This window comes from Microtus pennsylvanicus, chromosome 3, assembly GCF_037038515.1.
Source record: "Microtus pennsylvanicus isolate mMicPen1 chromosome 3, mMicPen1.hap1, whole genome shotgun sequence".
NCBI lineage: Eukaryota > Metazoa > Chordata > Mammalia > Rodentia > Cricetidae > Microtus > Microtus pennsylvanicus.
The window spans coordinates 2,566,047-2,582,360 of record NC_134581.1 but is presented as its reverse complement, the minus strand read 5'-3'; the positions used below and the strand labels follow the sequence as shown (position 1 = coordinate 2,582,360).

The 16,314-nt window shown below is 38.7% G+C and overlaps 1 protein-coding gene across 7 annotated transcripts in view; it reads left to right on the top strand.

Moving 5' to 3' along the window:
* Nktr (natural killer cell triggering receptor) overlaps positions 1-16,314 on the top strand; it is a 37,703-nt gene that overhangs the window by 3,909 nt on the left and 17,480 nt on the right. For 5 of the 7 annotated variants that reach the window (XR_012909923.1, XM_075964098.1, XM_075964095.1 and 2 more), the window contains 6 exons: positions 1,361-1,435; positions 2,159-2,266; positions 3,124-3,168; positions 5,135-5,222; positions 14,389-14,418; positions 15,487-15,632. Coding sequence is in view for 6 of the 7 variants with exons in the window: in XM_075964098.1 (XP_075820213.1) it covers positions 1,361-1,435; positions 2,159-2,266; positions 3,124-3,168; positions 5,135-5,222; positions 14,389-14,418; positions 15,487-15,632 (492 nt within the window). In the remaining variant the exon portion in view is untranslated. Of the gene's footprint in view, positions 1-1,360; positions 1,436-2,158; positions 2,267-3,123; positions 3,169-3,470; positions 3,499-5,134; positions 5,223-11,704; positions 11,733-14,388; positions 14,419-15,486; positions 15,633-16,314 lie in introns of those variants that run through there. The other 2 variants (XM_075964099.1, XM_075964101.1) reach the window with 2 other exon arrangements.

Sequence of the window (16,314 nt, the reverse complement as noted above, 5' to 3'; positions counted from 1 at the left end):
TCCTGAGTGCTGGGATTAAAGGTGTGCACCACCACTGCCTGGCCAAGTTATACCTCTTTATAGCTAGAAATTATGACAGGTTTTTTTTCTGATACTTTGTCCATGTTTCATTCAAAATGGAAGGCTAGACATCTATTTCAGTGGTAAAACATTTGCTTAATATGCACTCATGCATTAGGAGCCTGATTGGGTTAATGTGTTTATGCTAGCGCGCGCGCGTGTGCTTGTGTGTGTGTGTGTGTGTGTGTGTGTGTGTGTGTGTGTGTCTACGTGTCTACGTATGTATGGGTTTACATCTGGCACTTTACATGGGTTCCAGGAATTCAACTTTAGGTCGTCATACTTGTGATCCAGGTGTTTTGTCTATTGAGTCATCTCCCCAGCCTGGCTTGTTTTTGTTTTTTGAGACAGGATTTCTCTTGGTAGCCCTAGTTGTTCCTGGGATTCACTCCGTAGACCAGGCTAGCCTTGAACACAGATACTCCTGCCTCTGCCTTCCAAATGCTGGGATAAGGCATGTGCCTCTACCTCGGAACTGCTTTTTATGATAATACTAAAGCAGGATTTGCACTTTTAGGAAGCTCTCCCTTGACTGACCTGAGAACTAATGAAATGTGTGCTTGGACGTTGTGTTAAAGCAATGTCTGAGTTTTGGTTTATATATACTAATTAACAAGTGTGACCCATAACCCATAAGCAACAGCTTAGGAATTTTAAAAGAATATGGAGACCAGAATTTGTGAACTGTTTTCCAAGGCACAGTGTGTTCCTTTTTATTGTTGTTTATTGCAGACAATATTGGTTCTTCTGAGTAACCTTTTCTCTCCTAGCTCCCAGGGAGTGGAACATGAGCATTGAGTGTTGAGTGTGGGTACAGTTTAGGTGATTGGCTCCAAACAGCTCAGAGAAGAAAGCTCCACAGACATCGTGGAAGAGCTTTCCTTCTAACTGTGCTGAGCAGAAGAGACTCTTAAGGAGGGATATGCCCATCACTGACTGACTGGGTCAACTGTTAATTAAGAATACTGGGGGCTGGGAGTGTATGTAGCTTAACAGTGGAGTGCTTGTTGGGCATCTAGCAGGCCATGGGTTTGAGCTTTAGCCTCACAAGACCAAACAAATATTTTTTTAAACGGTTTATTAGTTTTGTATTAAAGGGTCTAATGTACAAGAAGGCTCTGTTAAAAAACACTTCAAATTGTACAGTATATGTGCTAGAACTCTTAACTGTGTATGGGATTGGTTGCTAAAAAACAAAGAAGAGACTTAATATTATTACGGTACTTCCCAATAGTTCTTATGTGAAATATTTGTATTAGCTTGCTCACTGTTCTTTTTCCCCTCATATATTTTGTTTCAGTTGGTCGAATTATGTTTCAGCTCTTCTCAGACATATGTCCAAAAACATGCAAAAACTTCCTATGCCTGTGCTCAGGTGAGTGAGGGTTTAGCCTGTTTTCAGTAAGACTCCTGGCTACTTGAGCTGCTTTATAGAAGGGGAACTTTCATAAAAATATAATTGTCTGTGAAGTGAGTTTTATAGCCAAAATGTTATTATTACTTCATATGAAATGAAGGAAACATTTCTTGAGAGGACAGGAGGAAAAAGAAATCATCTTTAAAATGAAAAGATTCTATTTCATGTAATACAATCTTTATGTGTTAATTTGTCAAATAGTACATCTTCAAAATTATTTTGAAAAAAATTTTATTCAAATTTCAATTCTTAATACATTTAGCACTTCAAATTATAAAACGTAACACTGCTTTTCATTATGCATCATTGCAATGCCCTAGCCAAGCAGAAAAAAAACAAGAGATAATGTTAAACATTATAAATAGCAAACTTCATTTTTAAAACTTTGATTTGAACACAAAGAGACACAACATTTGAGCTAATTTATTTCATTCATCTCCATTCTTATGTCTTGTAGCACACAGAATTGTTTCTGGATCAGTTTAAAACATAGACTGATACTGCTTTGTGTTACTTATTTTGATTTGTACATTATGTTTGCTATATACATGGTGTCATCTGTCTGTGCCTTACATCTCTCACGGTGTCAGCACATGGGAGGGATTTGACCACAGTTTAGCTTGTTGGTTATTCCTGTGGAATGATGGGTTTGTAGCTAAACTTATTCTTTTTCCCCCCCAGGAGAGAAAGGCCTTGGGAAAACAACTGGGAAGAAGTTATGTTATAAAGGTTCTACATTCCACCGTGTGGTTAAAAACTTTATGATTCAGGGTGGGGACTTCAGTGAAGGTATAGCTAAAAGTTGTATTCCTAATAAATCCATTCATCAGTTTGTAAAGAATCTCATTATTGCTTTTAGTGAATATCATGTCTCAGAATGATGTGAATATTGTGTCCTCAGTGCATCAGTGTTGGATGAAGAGATGTTACAGATCTAGAATTTGTGAAAAAGTAAAAGACTATGACGTTTTATTTTGTTTATATAATTAATTTTAGTAACATTGTCTCTCATAGAGTTACCATCCAGTGAATATCATAGTATTGCCCAATTACAGCTATTCTAGAAATTTCTTAGTGTGACTACCGCTTGAAATAAGATCATTTTCTGATAGTATTTATCATAATATTTTAAAGATTAAATTAATTGCATGTACCTAGAATCATGGGGGTTTTGTTTTTTGAGCAATTAACGGCAATTAAAAATATTTTCTTCAGGATATTGATGCCATCAAAAATAATTTATTGGGCTGGGAATGTAGCTTAATGGTAGAACACTTGCTTGGTGTATGTCAGACCTTGGTTTCTCTCAAGTACTACAGTAATAATAATAGCGGTGGATGTGGTAGCATGTGCCTATAATCCCAACACTCAGGAGGTCACCTTGACCTACAATATTGAGACTGTGTCTTAAATCAAAAGCAAATAGAACTGTCAAGATACTTAGCAGGTAAAGGCACTTGTGACCACGCCTGATGACTCCTATGGTGGAAGGGGAAAACTGACTCCTGCAGCTGTCCTGACACACACATTCACACTGTTGCACACATACACTTGTGTGTACGCACCTACACTAAGTAGATGTTTAGAAAATACTAATTTTCATGTGTTGAATATTTAAAGTTTTCATTATGGCTCATTGTTTTCAGGTAACGGAAAAGGTGGAGAATCAATTTATGGTGGATACTTTAAAGGTAAGGTCTGGTATTTTGTGTTTTTTGTTTCAGTTCTGATATAAAGCAAGTTTGGTCGCATACTTTATTGAGAAGAGGTTTACTTGTAGTTCACGTTTTGCATGAAACTAATGCTGCATGAAAATACTTTATTTGCATGAGTTTGGGGATAAATTATTGTAATATATAACTTTTAATTGACAAGATTAATTAAGGCTAACTTTAAGGTTAAACATGACTTTCAGCATGGAGGTTAGGCAACTTTATACATGAAAACTCCTATCTTCCTGCCTAAAACTGTCAACATATTCTTTTGTTTATAGAGAATGTGGTCTTTTGCAAAATGAAAAGGTAAGAGAACGAAGCTCAGTAACACAAACTCCACTCTGCTCCCTTGTGCCCTCCTAATAAATCCACGACAGTCCGGTCAGGTTGTGGCTGGATTTCTGTATTGTTTGAAGATTTGGAAAAATCTGTGATTTCATATGTACATCTGTGCCTTTGTTCCTTTACAATTGGTTATTAGTTCTACATCAGGGAAAAAAGAACCTAGTTGTGGTTTTTCCACACCTAAACCAAGCAATTTCTTTGAATAAAAGTTGGTATTTTTTCCTTTCTCAAAGGTTTGTATGTTTTCTTTTGTGTACTAGAACTTTATGGTTGTATTTTACTGCTATAGTAGTAACATTTCATAAGTCTAACTATTGCACTTCCCCAAAAAGCCTTAGAAAAGTCAGTTGCAGGGATTTACAGTGGGCTCCAGCATTGCTGGGCGTTAGTGATAGCAAAGCTGCAGTGTGTAATGGTCTTTTATATTTCCTTTGGGGGAAATGGATCACTTCTCTTTTTCAGAAGCCTGTCCCCAAGGTAATCCTTTCTTTAAAGTTTTGTGTTTCTGTTTGTTCTAAAGAAAGATTTGCTTGTATGAATGTAAAAAGAAATTTGGTTTTAAAGATATTTCTCCCAAATACTTACCAGGCCTGATCCTGCTTAGCTTCTGATAGTAGAGGAGATCAGGCGTTTCCAGAATGATATCACACTATCTAGTTTTAAAGATACTTGTACTGAATTAAAGCCATCTGTAAGTGATGATGATGGCAGAATTTTTTCCCTTTCTAGCTTGTTCTAATGGCACGTAACAACTTACACTTAATGTTGTGGGCCGCTTAATGTGGCTATTCCCTGTGGCAGATGCTTTTGTATCTTAAAATTGTATTTTACCTTTTAAAATGTTAGATTTATACAACTTTCTTCTTTAGGTAATTTTGTGATCCTTCTGATACTTAATTTGATATTTCCCTAAAACTTAAATATATGTAACATTTTTGTTCTCATAGACCAGCTTGACTTCAGTAGAAAAATAAATTTACCATACAAATGCTAAGCATTTAAGGTTAGGCTTATTAAAACTCAACTATGGCCGGGCGGTGGTGGCGCACGCCTTTAATCCCAGCACTTGGGAGGCAGAGGCAGGCGGATCTCTGTGAGTTCGAGACCAGCCTGGTCTACAAGAGCTAGTTCCAGGACAGGCTCCAAAACCACAGAGAAACCCTGTCTCGAAAAACCAAAAAAAAAAAAAAAAAAAAAAACTCAACTATGTATATAGTTCATATGTCAGGCTAATTGGAAACTTGAAGGAAATACATTTTACTATACATATTTTCCTAAAATCATCCTGACTGATGCACCCTGAGAGTTAGTAGTGTATGTGTTATTTAGCCAGGCGTGTTCCTGCGGAGGTGACTGTTCTAAGGCTGTTTGTACTGAGTGTTAAACACCTATTCTTTTCCTCAAGGCTTGAAGTAGTATCTTGTCGGCCTTTTTGTGCTTTTGTTACTTGATTAGTTAATTTTTTTTTCTAAATATTGCCACATATCTTACTGACCAGAAGAGGAATTTCATCCTTTGCTTTCAATTTAGTACTTGAGCATTACTTTAAAGGCTGCTTATAATTGGAGACTAACAAATTTGTGTTTTCTTCAAACAGATGAAAACTTTATTCTCAAACATGACAGAGCGTTCCTTTTGTCAATGGCAAATCGAGGGAAACATACCAATGGTTCCCAGTTTTTCATGTGAGTAGGCTTAATGCAGAGATGAGCTTTTCCTACAGAGAAGCGCTGTTCATGAGAAAGATGGGATAGCTAACCTCATTGTACTGCTCAGACTGACAGCCTTGGTTTGGCTCTGTGCTTCTGATGTCACATAGTAACTGATAATCTCTAATGGCTGCTTCAGCACACATCCTGGACTTGAAGAGTGGAATCTGAAGGTGCATACTGTTTCCAGGATACACTTGACTGTAACTTCTTCCTCATTTGAAGACTCAGTTCAGAAACCTAGATTGGAATATGAACTCAAGGTGAACAAGGAAAAATTGTCCATAATGTCACCTAGCTGGATGTGGTAGTGCACACCTTTAATCCTAGTACTTGGGTGGCACAGGCAGGCCGACCTGAGTTTGATGCCAGCCTGGTCTACATAGCAAGTTCCAAGACAGCTAGAGTTATAGAGCTACATAGTGATACCCTGTCTTTAAATAAAAAAGTCTATGATGGGTGCTAGGCACAAGGTAAACCATCATGTGAGTTTTTGTTTTTGTTTTCTCTTTTACTATGAGCCTGTTTTGAGAGAGGTAACATTTTCTAATTAGGTATAGGAAAATGAGACAACTCAACGTTGTCTGTCATTTTTCCAAAATTTGTAAATGTTACTCAACAAACTTTAAATTACTAAATTTTCTTTTTAAAGAGCCACATATCTTTTGGGCTGGGTGTGTGGTTCAGTGTTGATAAAACACTTGACACATGAGCCGAAGGACCTGAGTTTGGTCCCCAGAGCCCGTAAAGGTGGAAAGAGAAAACCAGCTCTGCAAAGTTGTCTTCTGACCTTCACACGTGTGCCTACACAGCCATACAGACATCAGGCACAATAAGGACATATTTTTTAAAGAACATGTTTTTTGTTTGTATGTGCATGCACAGCCAAAAACTAGATTTTCATGTAAACATTCTAAGTAAAACCTTTGGCATCCTTTTAATTATATTCATAGCTAAGTGTATTTTTATTATCTAATTATATAAAATATGAAAATAATTGTCCAGCATGCAGTTTAATACTTTTGATAATAATCTCTGTTCTATGTATATTGGAAAAATATCTTATTCATGGTTTATCACAAGTTTTCTTTTACATCTTTCTGAATGGATAAGTATGAATAGCGCTTCTCTGTCTTTAAAGGAGTCAATTATTCATATAAAAAACTCATATTTAAGTTTGTTTGAAAGATTTCCAACATGATCTGAAGAAGTTCAGATAAGGGGCATTCTATTCCTAAGGATGTCCTAAAAATGGAGAGCTAGTAGGAGGTGGTGGTGCAGGGTTACGGGGAAAGAAAGCTGAGGCAGTCACCCCACAGATGGCAGTTACCCCCTTTTTCACTGGAGCACTTTTCCTGTTTTGGGCAGGGGCATTGCAAAGTAAGAGGTAGAATTTCAAAAGCTTTGTAGTAACTCCATGTCAAAGCTGTTTGCTCTAAGGCCTTATTGTTTCCATTTTTAAGCTTATCTGAACTGTGAACATGAAAAACTAATGATTCATTGGTCAGGAACGTGCCATCTGAGGGCTCTAAAGTTTCTTTTTTATGTCATTACGTTTAAAATGTGTCTTATCGGGTAGTAGCAGTTTCTTGCCTTTATTATATATAGTCTGCTTGTTTATTCTCTGTTACCTTGTCATTGAATAGCTACTTGAATCTCTAGGAACATTTAGTAAAGGCATTATGGCCTAATTCTGCATTGGACTGCTGTTTGAAGAGGAATGCCAAAGGAAAATTTTAAATCAATAAATTAGGAATAAAAAATTTAAGCTTGTTTTCAGAACTAACTATAGATAGCACTAAAATCACGGGATGCATGATAAAAAGATTTTCTATCTTTAGTTTGGTGAAAAGTTATAATGAAACTTTCTTGTGGAGAAGAGTTCACAATCTTAGAAGTAACTGATCATTTTGCACTCACACAAAGTTTGTTCTAATTTTTTTTTTTTTTTTTGGTTTTTTTCGAGACAGGGTTTCTCTGTGGTTTTGGAGCCTGTCCTGGAACTAGCTCTTGAAGACCAGGCTGGTCTCGAACTCACAGAGATCCGCCTGCCTCTGCCTCCCGAGTGCTGGGATTAAAGGGGTGCGCCTGTTCTAATTTTTTTTAAGTAACTTGTGTGCCTATGTGCTGCTTTATGCTGACTGAAAATTCCAGTTTCCATGAGTTGCAAGATAAAATCAAACTGATGTTCACTTTCTGAACAAAATATTCTGACTTTTATGAAAAGGATAAACACAAAGAGATGGTGGCCAATAAAGGAGAAATCTTTGAAACTCTGTATTTTGCAAGCCAATATTCTTCTGGAGCTGGAAATCATAAAAAGAATAATTTACATCTTTAGTTCTGTGTATAATCATAGGTGAGACCTACCCAGTAGCTTTCCTGGGACAGTGCTTGGGGGTGTGTTCTCCACCACATGCTTCATGTGGCACCTTGGTAGCAGTTCTGAAGGAGAAAGAAAGGATACTGTCGAAAGAGAGGCCCAGATGTGCCTTATTGTTCCATTGGTCTTGCAAAGGACCCGGTAAACATCTGCACAGAATGGTGCTCAGTTTGTGTCCCACGAATCTACAGGTCCTGAGGAGTGAATTTGGTGCTGTTATATGGCCCATGGAGTCCCTCGGGAATTCCTGTGCTCTGTGCACTTAACTGTTGTCTTGATTCTCACATTAAGCAGCTTCCCTTCCTAAGATGTACATTGTTTTCATCAGTATAATTTGATGTACGATATTTTCAGTGGCTGAAACTTTATGTGTGTGTGGAGAGAATATATCTTAGCAGGTATATATTAACAGATAAATATTTTATGATCATAAATAGTGAAGATGAGGTTTTCTTTACAGCCATTTGTAATTTAACTGTTAACTGCTTGTGTTGACTGCTGTATAAACTGGTGCTTCTGTTTGGGGAACTTACATAGAAGAAAAGACATTTTTGGGCATAGTGCCACTCGAGAAGTGGCAAGGAAATGGTGTGTGACCCCATCTTCATAAAGTCGTAAGGAAATGAGTTCACATGGAAACATTTTGTAAGAAGTTCAGAATCTTGGGACCATACTCCCCAAGTCAGTCCTTGTTATTTTGACTCATTTTGTCATTTTCTCTTTATATTTTAGATCAAGTAGGAGAAAAACCCAGTCAGTGTTACAGGGCAGAAAGTATAGTTCTGTGATGGAGAGCTGGCCTTGGATGTACAAGGCCATGGGCTCAGTCACCAGAAAACAAGTGAAGCAATGGATGGGTCAGGAAAAAGCTGTGGAGTTAGAGATCGTGTGGGACAAGGTTTTTGTTCTGTCGAGAATGAAATGCTAAATAAATAAGGAAGAAAAAACGTGCAGTCCAGGCTGCACCAGAGTCTTTTCTCACACTTTGGAAGAAAATGTCAAGACAGGAAGAAAGCTGCTGATTGCATGCTCCAGGGTCAGAGTGCTGTGTTCTGATCCGTGTGGCTGAGTGTCAGAGGCAGGGACATTCTGAGAAAGAAAGTGACATCTGGGGAAACTGTTTAGCTGTCGTTGCTAGTGATAATTCTGTAATCACTATAATGATTTATATTGCCTGAAGTCATTGAGTTGAGAGGAAAGCGTTATAAAACAATTAGAAAGGCCAATTTATAACTTTTGTTATTACTACTTTCCTGGGATAGAATGCATACCTATGGTGTGGCTCATGCCTGTGATCCCAGCACTCTGGTGGCTGTGGAAAGGAGAACAGCTGTGGATTTCAATACAGAGTGAGTTCCAAGTCATCCTAGGACACACAGCAGAAGACCTTGTCTCAGAAAACCACACACACATACACACAACAAAGAAACCTTGGTTTTAGTTCTGTTTTTCTGTACCCCGAGTTACTTTTTAAAAACTTTGTATTTTTTATAAAAGCTGGCATCACTTAATGTGTGTGCATGTTCTCAGGTGCTCTTGAGAACAGAAGGTAGAAGTTGACATCAGGTATCTTTCTTTGTCAACCCCTCCCCTTATCTTTTTGAGGTAGTTTCTCACTGAAGCTGGAGCTTTCTGGATATTCCTAGGCTGGTTGGCTGGCAAATCCCAGTAACCTTCCTTTCCCTGCCCTCTCCAGCCAGTTCCAGCATTATAGGCACATGCTCCTACCAGCTGCTGTGTGGGTACTAGCTCTTGGAACTAGGGCCCCCTCATACTTACACAGTAAACACTCACCGACCCATCTACCAAGCCCCAAATAGCCCTATTTTTAAGATAAACTATAAACATTTTAGAAGAAAGAGCTTGTCTTACAAGAAGACCCTGTGAATAAACAGAATCATTTGTGTACAGACATTGTTCTGTAGCTGCGTAGTTTTCACCATCAGAAAAACACCTCAGAAAAGCTTGGGGCTTACTTCTCTCAACCAGGAGCTGCAGCAGTCATTCCCTCAGCTGCTGCTAAGATACTTTTCAGGCAGGCCTTTAAAAAACAAAACAGTCTTTTGTGCACATGAGTGTTTTGCTTGTATGTCTGTGTACCATGTGCATGCAGTGCCCTCAGAGGCCAGAAGAGGGCATTGGATCCTCTGGAACTAGAATTGTAGTTGTGAGCCACCATGTGGGTGCTGGGCATTGAGCCTGGGTTCTGTGGAAGAGCAGCCAGTGCTCTTACTCCCAGCTGTCTCTCTAGCCCCAAATAGGCCTTTTTATGGATTCAAAGCTTTGGTCAGTATATGTTCCTGGCCACTATTCTTGGTCATGATAATTTTTATGAAAACAAGATAATATAGAAAAGCTCACTTGACCTTTTAAACAATTTTTTTTTCCTTTTCTTAGGATCTTATAAATTCAGTCCTCTAAACCAAGGTTGGCTGGAACACAGACCACCTGCCTCTGTCTCTGCCACCTTGTGCAGTAAAGACATGTGCCTCTATACTCAGCCTGCTTATTATATATATGAAGTTCTTTTTTCTTCTCCCTATTTTTATTTTACGTGTATGGGTGTTTTGTCTGCATGTATGTCTTTGTACCATAAGGCTTCCATGCCTCTGGAGGCAGAAGAGGGTACCATATCTCCCGAGACTGAATTCCATAGCTAGTTGTGAGCCGCCATGTGGTGCTAGGAGATGAGACTGCGGTCCTGGAAGAGCAATCAGTTCACTTTTGTTGTGCTGCATAGGCTTTGTTTTCAGGGGAAGCAATAACTTCATATTCTATTTTCAGAAATCTTTTGAGAGGAAAGGAGTTTGTGATTCTGAACTCAAAGAGTGCTTATGTGACATACATGCTAGCAGTCATGAAGAAATGTTGTGTGTGTTTCCTTTCTATTAGAGCTGAGCTTTAGAAGGCTCTTCTGTCTGAGTGGCCTTGGGAACATAGTGCATTGTGAGTTTCTCCCGCCTCTGTGACAGCTGCAGTTGCAGGCTGTGAAGGAACAAGTTGAATGTCAAAGATGACATTAGTTGTTTTTAGTGCCCTCTTCCCTTAGGTCTGCAGTACCTTTTTCTGTTTTACACTCTGAAAACTGCATGATTTAAAACTTTTTTTTGTGTGTGTGACACTAATGCATGTATATAAGAGATTCTAATTTACTTTTGCAACATTTTAACTAATCTATCTAAAATTCTATGAAGTTTTTGTTTGTAGTATAGTAGAAGGTTTTTGGTTTATATAGTCATAGGTTTTTTTAAATTTTCATTAGTTAAAATTCATATGTGTGTTTTCTTAAAAATTCTTGTAAGAGTAAAAACCAGATTAGACATAAATCCTGTGGCCGGGATTTGACATCATGCTCCAAGGCTGTCACCTCTGTTGCCATTTGAGTCTCAGAGAAGATCCCTAAATTCTAATTGTGCCTTTAGGACTGTTTTAATTAATTCTGTTCAGTGACTTAATCGCTTGAGTACAAGCAGCAAGCAGTGAGCCCAGTCTAGTCTCTGTCCAAATCATTCTCCAGTTGTGTTGTGACATAGCTAATATGTCAGCTCTGTTATGTTGTGATAAACAGCCAAAAAAAAAAAACAATTTAAAAGGCAGAGACGTTAACACAAACTGAATTAGTTAAGTTCCTCAAGTTCTGTTTTGAATGATCTGAACTTGGGTTTTTTTGTTTTTTTGGTGGGGATGGGTGATCTTTACTTTCTACCAGGAAGTTCCTACTTCTTAGTATTTGGATTTGTATGTCTGTGTTCATACTCAAGATGCATTACCTTTATGAGAAAGATGGCATAGCTAGTCTCTATGATTATAAATGTTTTATTAGCTGTTACCATCCCCTGTGTTAAAGTACCATGGGTCTAAGAAGATCTCCACAAGGCTTTTCTAAAACAAAATCCATCTCTTCATAAATATCTTGTGAAAGAAAATTTAGAGCCCTCCATTTTAAAAAGCTTTCTTTGCATAAAATTTATAAAATTTTAATTTCAACGTTATATTGATATTAAAACATAGATTCAGTCTTGTCTTAAAAGTGTATTACAATTTATTTCTTGCCATTTTTGTGTAAAATTTACAGAAAGAGTGTTACACCGTGCGCTCCAAAGGTAATGTCTCATTACTCTAAGGCTCTCTCTTTTTCTTTGCCTTTGTTTCTTTAATCCTATTGTTATGTGTATTGAAACATTTTAAGGAAAAAGCTTTCTGCTTGTTTTGTGTAGCAGCAGTGTATGTAAAACAAAGGTGTTTGTTGCTTATGGTTAACCTCAGAGTACAGTTTATTTCAGTGGCTCGTGAGCTCAATGGGTGGTGTTTTACATTAGGATTTCAGGAACTAGTAAGGTCCAAAAGCTACTCCGATGATGGCATAAATGTAGTTTATTATTTGGAACAATAGCAATACTTTTCAGTTTCTAGGGTTTGTGATTTAAATGAACCCTTGCAGTAACTGCTTTGAGTGGATTCAGGGCCTGGAGTGACTGTATCTAAGTGACAGGAGAGAACACAGGTATGTGAGCACTGAAGCTTTAATGAGTGTGTATAAACTTGCACATCTCTGAGTCTTCATTTACTGTGTGTGTATTGCTGTCATGAGTGATATCATTGAGACCATTGGGTGTGGTAAAGAGTTGGGTAGGGTTCCTCTGTCTGCTTTAATAGACTTGGCTGAGCATATGGTCTCTCCTGCCCTCCTGTTATCCTACGGGCTGTTGACTGTTTACCATGTGTGCTGTGTAAATACAGTGCCAATGTGCCTGCCCTACAGAGAGCCCTGGAATTTGTAGGCCCAAATCCAGAGAGTTCCTTTTTTGTGAAATATTGTTCATGTTCTTACTGTGTATTCTGTCCCAGTTAAGGTGCAAGCTGGTCTTTCTGTATCCTGAATTGCAGGATATTGACTGAATTGACAGTCAGTTAAATGATTGACATTGGTTTGGACACTGAGCAGACTGAAAATTGTCCTCAGAGGCAGAGGTGGCCCTTTCCTCTATTCATGTGTACATTAAGGGCTGAGTTTGTTTATCAGCCAGTTCTCATTTGAATTAAACACGGAACTGGGCCTGACCATGTCGCTCAGTGGTTGAGCACATTTCTAGCACATATGAGGGACCTAGGTTCATTTTCAAAATAAGACAGGTCATCTGTCCCTAAGATCACTGTTCATCCTCAGTTAGTCTGAGTCTGTATTGCTGCAGCGAGCTGGAATTTGTTCCAAGAGTTTGCCTTACATAGCTTTTATAGTATTTGTTAGCTGAGGTGGCAGTCGAATTAGACTTTGTGTGTGCTAGAAAAATCCATAGTCTCTTCTCAATGCTGGATTCCTGCAAGTGAGGCCCAAGAAAGGAGAAGCAGCATATCTAGCCAGTAAACAACCACAGGTGCTCATCTGCACAGAGCCATCCTACCTCTCCTGGGGGCACCTTACACCTTCTGAGCACGTCCTGCTGTCCAGCTCGTGTGTTAGTTTCAGTGTCGGGAAAGTTGTACAACACAGAAAGCATTTTTGTTTTTCGGTTATTGTCTGTCATGGCTTCTGGGTGATTGTTTTATAGTTTCAGTGTTTCTGGCTCACCAGTTGTTAGATTTTCTTCATTTCTTTTCCCTTTTTTGTTACCTGTTTTTATTTTTATTTAAAAATTAAACTGGCTTTAATTTCTACTCAATTTTCTAAGAAGTATTTGAGACTTGTGACTTTAAAACTCAGAATTTTATTTAAAGTTCTGAAACTTAAGTTGACATTAAACTTTTTTAAGTTAATCTGTCTATACTCCTCTAACAGAACTGGATGTTCTTAAAGTAAGTATAAGCATTACAGTCTCTTATACAGTAATGTTTTTTGGCATTTTTGTAAGGTTAAATTGTGTTCTGTTCATGTGTCTTAGAATAGCTTTAATATGGTCTGATAGGTCATCTGTTTCCATCTACTAATTGAGGTTCCGGTGGTCTAACGCTGATCAAGCTATCCACTTTCAAATTTTTGCATTGTAATTCACATATAAAGATCTATGGAAAATGTTATGGGAAAACCAGCTTGGGTTCAAAATATCTTAACCAAGTATACCCCACAGATTTCCCAACAGTGACAGTGGGATATTCACAGAGCAGCTTTTGGGGTATTTTCTGGACCTTGGAAATTGAAGATGTCAATACCCCCTCAATTCTTATTTTGCTGTGAGGAGTATCAGCTGTTTGAAAGTCCCTTCCTTTTGCATTTTCAGAGTGTGACTGGTAAAGCTTGAATGAAAGAAGAGGGGCAGGCAGTTCTGCAGCTAGGACTCCTCAGGCTCCTTTGCTGCCTGCCTTAAAGTAGATGCAGGCTGTCTCAGTCTTAAAGTAACAAACCAAAGAGCCAGTGGGGGTGTAGCCAGTGCTCATCACTCCTCCTAGTGGGGCAAGGCCTTCCTCCTTGTTCAATTATGCTGGGAAATTGGTTTTGTTTTTTAATGTTTGTTTCTGTTGCTATTACTGTTTTTGGTTTGAGAGTAAATTTAATTTCAGTGTGTACGCTATACATTTTCCTATAATGCAAATGAAACCTATCTCATATAGTCTAATAGAATTGCTTCTATAATTCATTGCAATCTTGGTTTTTTTAAATCAGCAAAATGGCTACTATTGGTGTTTGGATATAATGTTTAACATTTTTTTCTGTCTTTTTATCTTTACTTCTTTGTTTACTACATGCTGTGTTTAAACCTTCTGCTTTCTTCATCTGAATACGTCATTTTTGATACCATCTTTGTGTTGATGTTTATTGTACAGAACTACAAAGCCTGCTCCACACCTGGATGGGTAAGCATCAAGTTATTAAAATCTTGGGACGTTATTTCGGTGATAAGCCTGAAAGACAGGTTGACCAGGAGTTAGTCTTTCATTGTCAAGCTCTTCCTGAGGAGGCACAAAGAATAGTAGTTTTGAGAGCCCATCCCTTGTATGACTGAAGAGGTCTTCCCCTTGTGCCCATAGGTAGGCTTCCCATCCATGTGGTTTTGATTGCCCCTGTTGAGGTGATTTCTCAGTATGAAGTATATCAGATTTGGGTTTTTGTTTGTTTGTTTTGTTTTGTTTTTTTTTCTGAGACAGGGTTTCTCTGTAGCTTTGGAACCTGTCCTGGAACTAGCTCTTGTAGACCAGGCTGGCCTCGAACTCACAGAGATCTGCCTACCTCTGCCTCCCCAAATGCTGGGATTAAAGGTGTGTACCACCACTACCTGGCTGATTTCTTTTAAGTCAGAATCAGCCAATATTTTTAGTCTGTGGATGAGTTTTCTTTTTCTGTTCCAGCATTTTTTGTTTGGTTTGGTTTGGTTTTTTGAAGCAGGGTTTCTCTGTGTGTAACAGTCCTGACTGTCCTGGAACTTGCTTTGTAGACCAGGCTGGCCTCGAACTCACTGAGATCTGCCTGCCTCTGCCCCCCTGAGTGCTGAGATTAAAGGTGTGCATCACCACTGCCTGACTGTTGTCGAATTCTTAACCCTAGGAAGGCTAGGAGCCACTGCAGAACAGTCCCACTTCTCTTCAGATGAACTGTTGCTGTTTCTTATTATGACGTAGAATTCAAGTTGTCTTTCCCTTCTAGTTGGTTCATAACATTTTCAGTTCTGTAAACATGTTTTTTGTGGCATTGTCCCGATTACTGTTCATAATATAGTTATAAGACTTATTTATTTATTTATTTTTGGTTTTTCGAGACAGGGTTTCTCTGTGGTTTTGGAGCCTGTCCTGGAACTAGCTCTGTAGACCAGGCTGGTCTCGAACTCACAGAGATCCGCCTGCCTCTGCCTCCCGAGTGCTGGGATTAAAGGCGTGCGCCACCACCGCCCAGTGACTAATTTATTTCTTGAATTTATATTATGACAGGGTTCATGTTGTGTTTGGACTGGTTATTTCCGGTTTTGAAGTAATTGAACAGATTGAAAACCTGAAAACGGATGCTGCAAGCAGACCTTATGCAGATGTCCGAGTTATTGACTGTGGAGTGCTTGCCACAAAGTTGACAAAAGATGGTAAGAACTTTTGGAGGGTGGAGGAGTCTGTGATAGAGGTGAAAGAGTATGCCCAACTTGAAGACACCTTCTAAATGTCTAAGATACCTTCTAAATGTCTAAGATACCTTCTAAATGTCTAGGATACCTTCTGAATGTCTAGGATACCTTCTGAATGTCTAGGATACCTTCTGAATGTTAGTGTGAATAGTGGTAGCATTGGTGCTTCAATGCCATTCTTCATCCCATCCACCACCAGATGCCGTCAGTTCCTCGTTGCTTCTGCCTGGCTGCTGGCTGATCCAGGCCATCTCGTGCCTGTATTATTGAAGTACCCTCATAGCTATCTACCTTGCTCCTGTCTTGTTTTCATGTGAACATTCATCAGCAGGAGTTCTTCTGGTTTTTTGTTTGTTTGTTTTGTTTTACTTTGTTTTGTCTTTAGCAGCTACCAAAGTGATCCTCTTAAGCCACATTTCATATGCACATCCTTCCTGTCCTGACACCTGTAGTGGTACCCTCAGCACAGAGGCCTGTGACTCTCTGTTGTCTTTATTTTTCCCTTGCCCATTGTCTTCCATCCACACTGACCTTTATTCAGACACTAAGGAACTTTTGTGCCTGCCCTGGGATGTCTAGAACATTGTTTGTTAAGATATCTATCTGATATCCCTCCTTTAGGGCTCTGTTCAAGTGTAGTCTT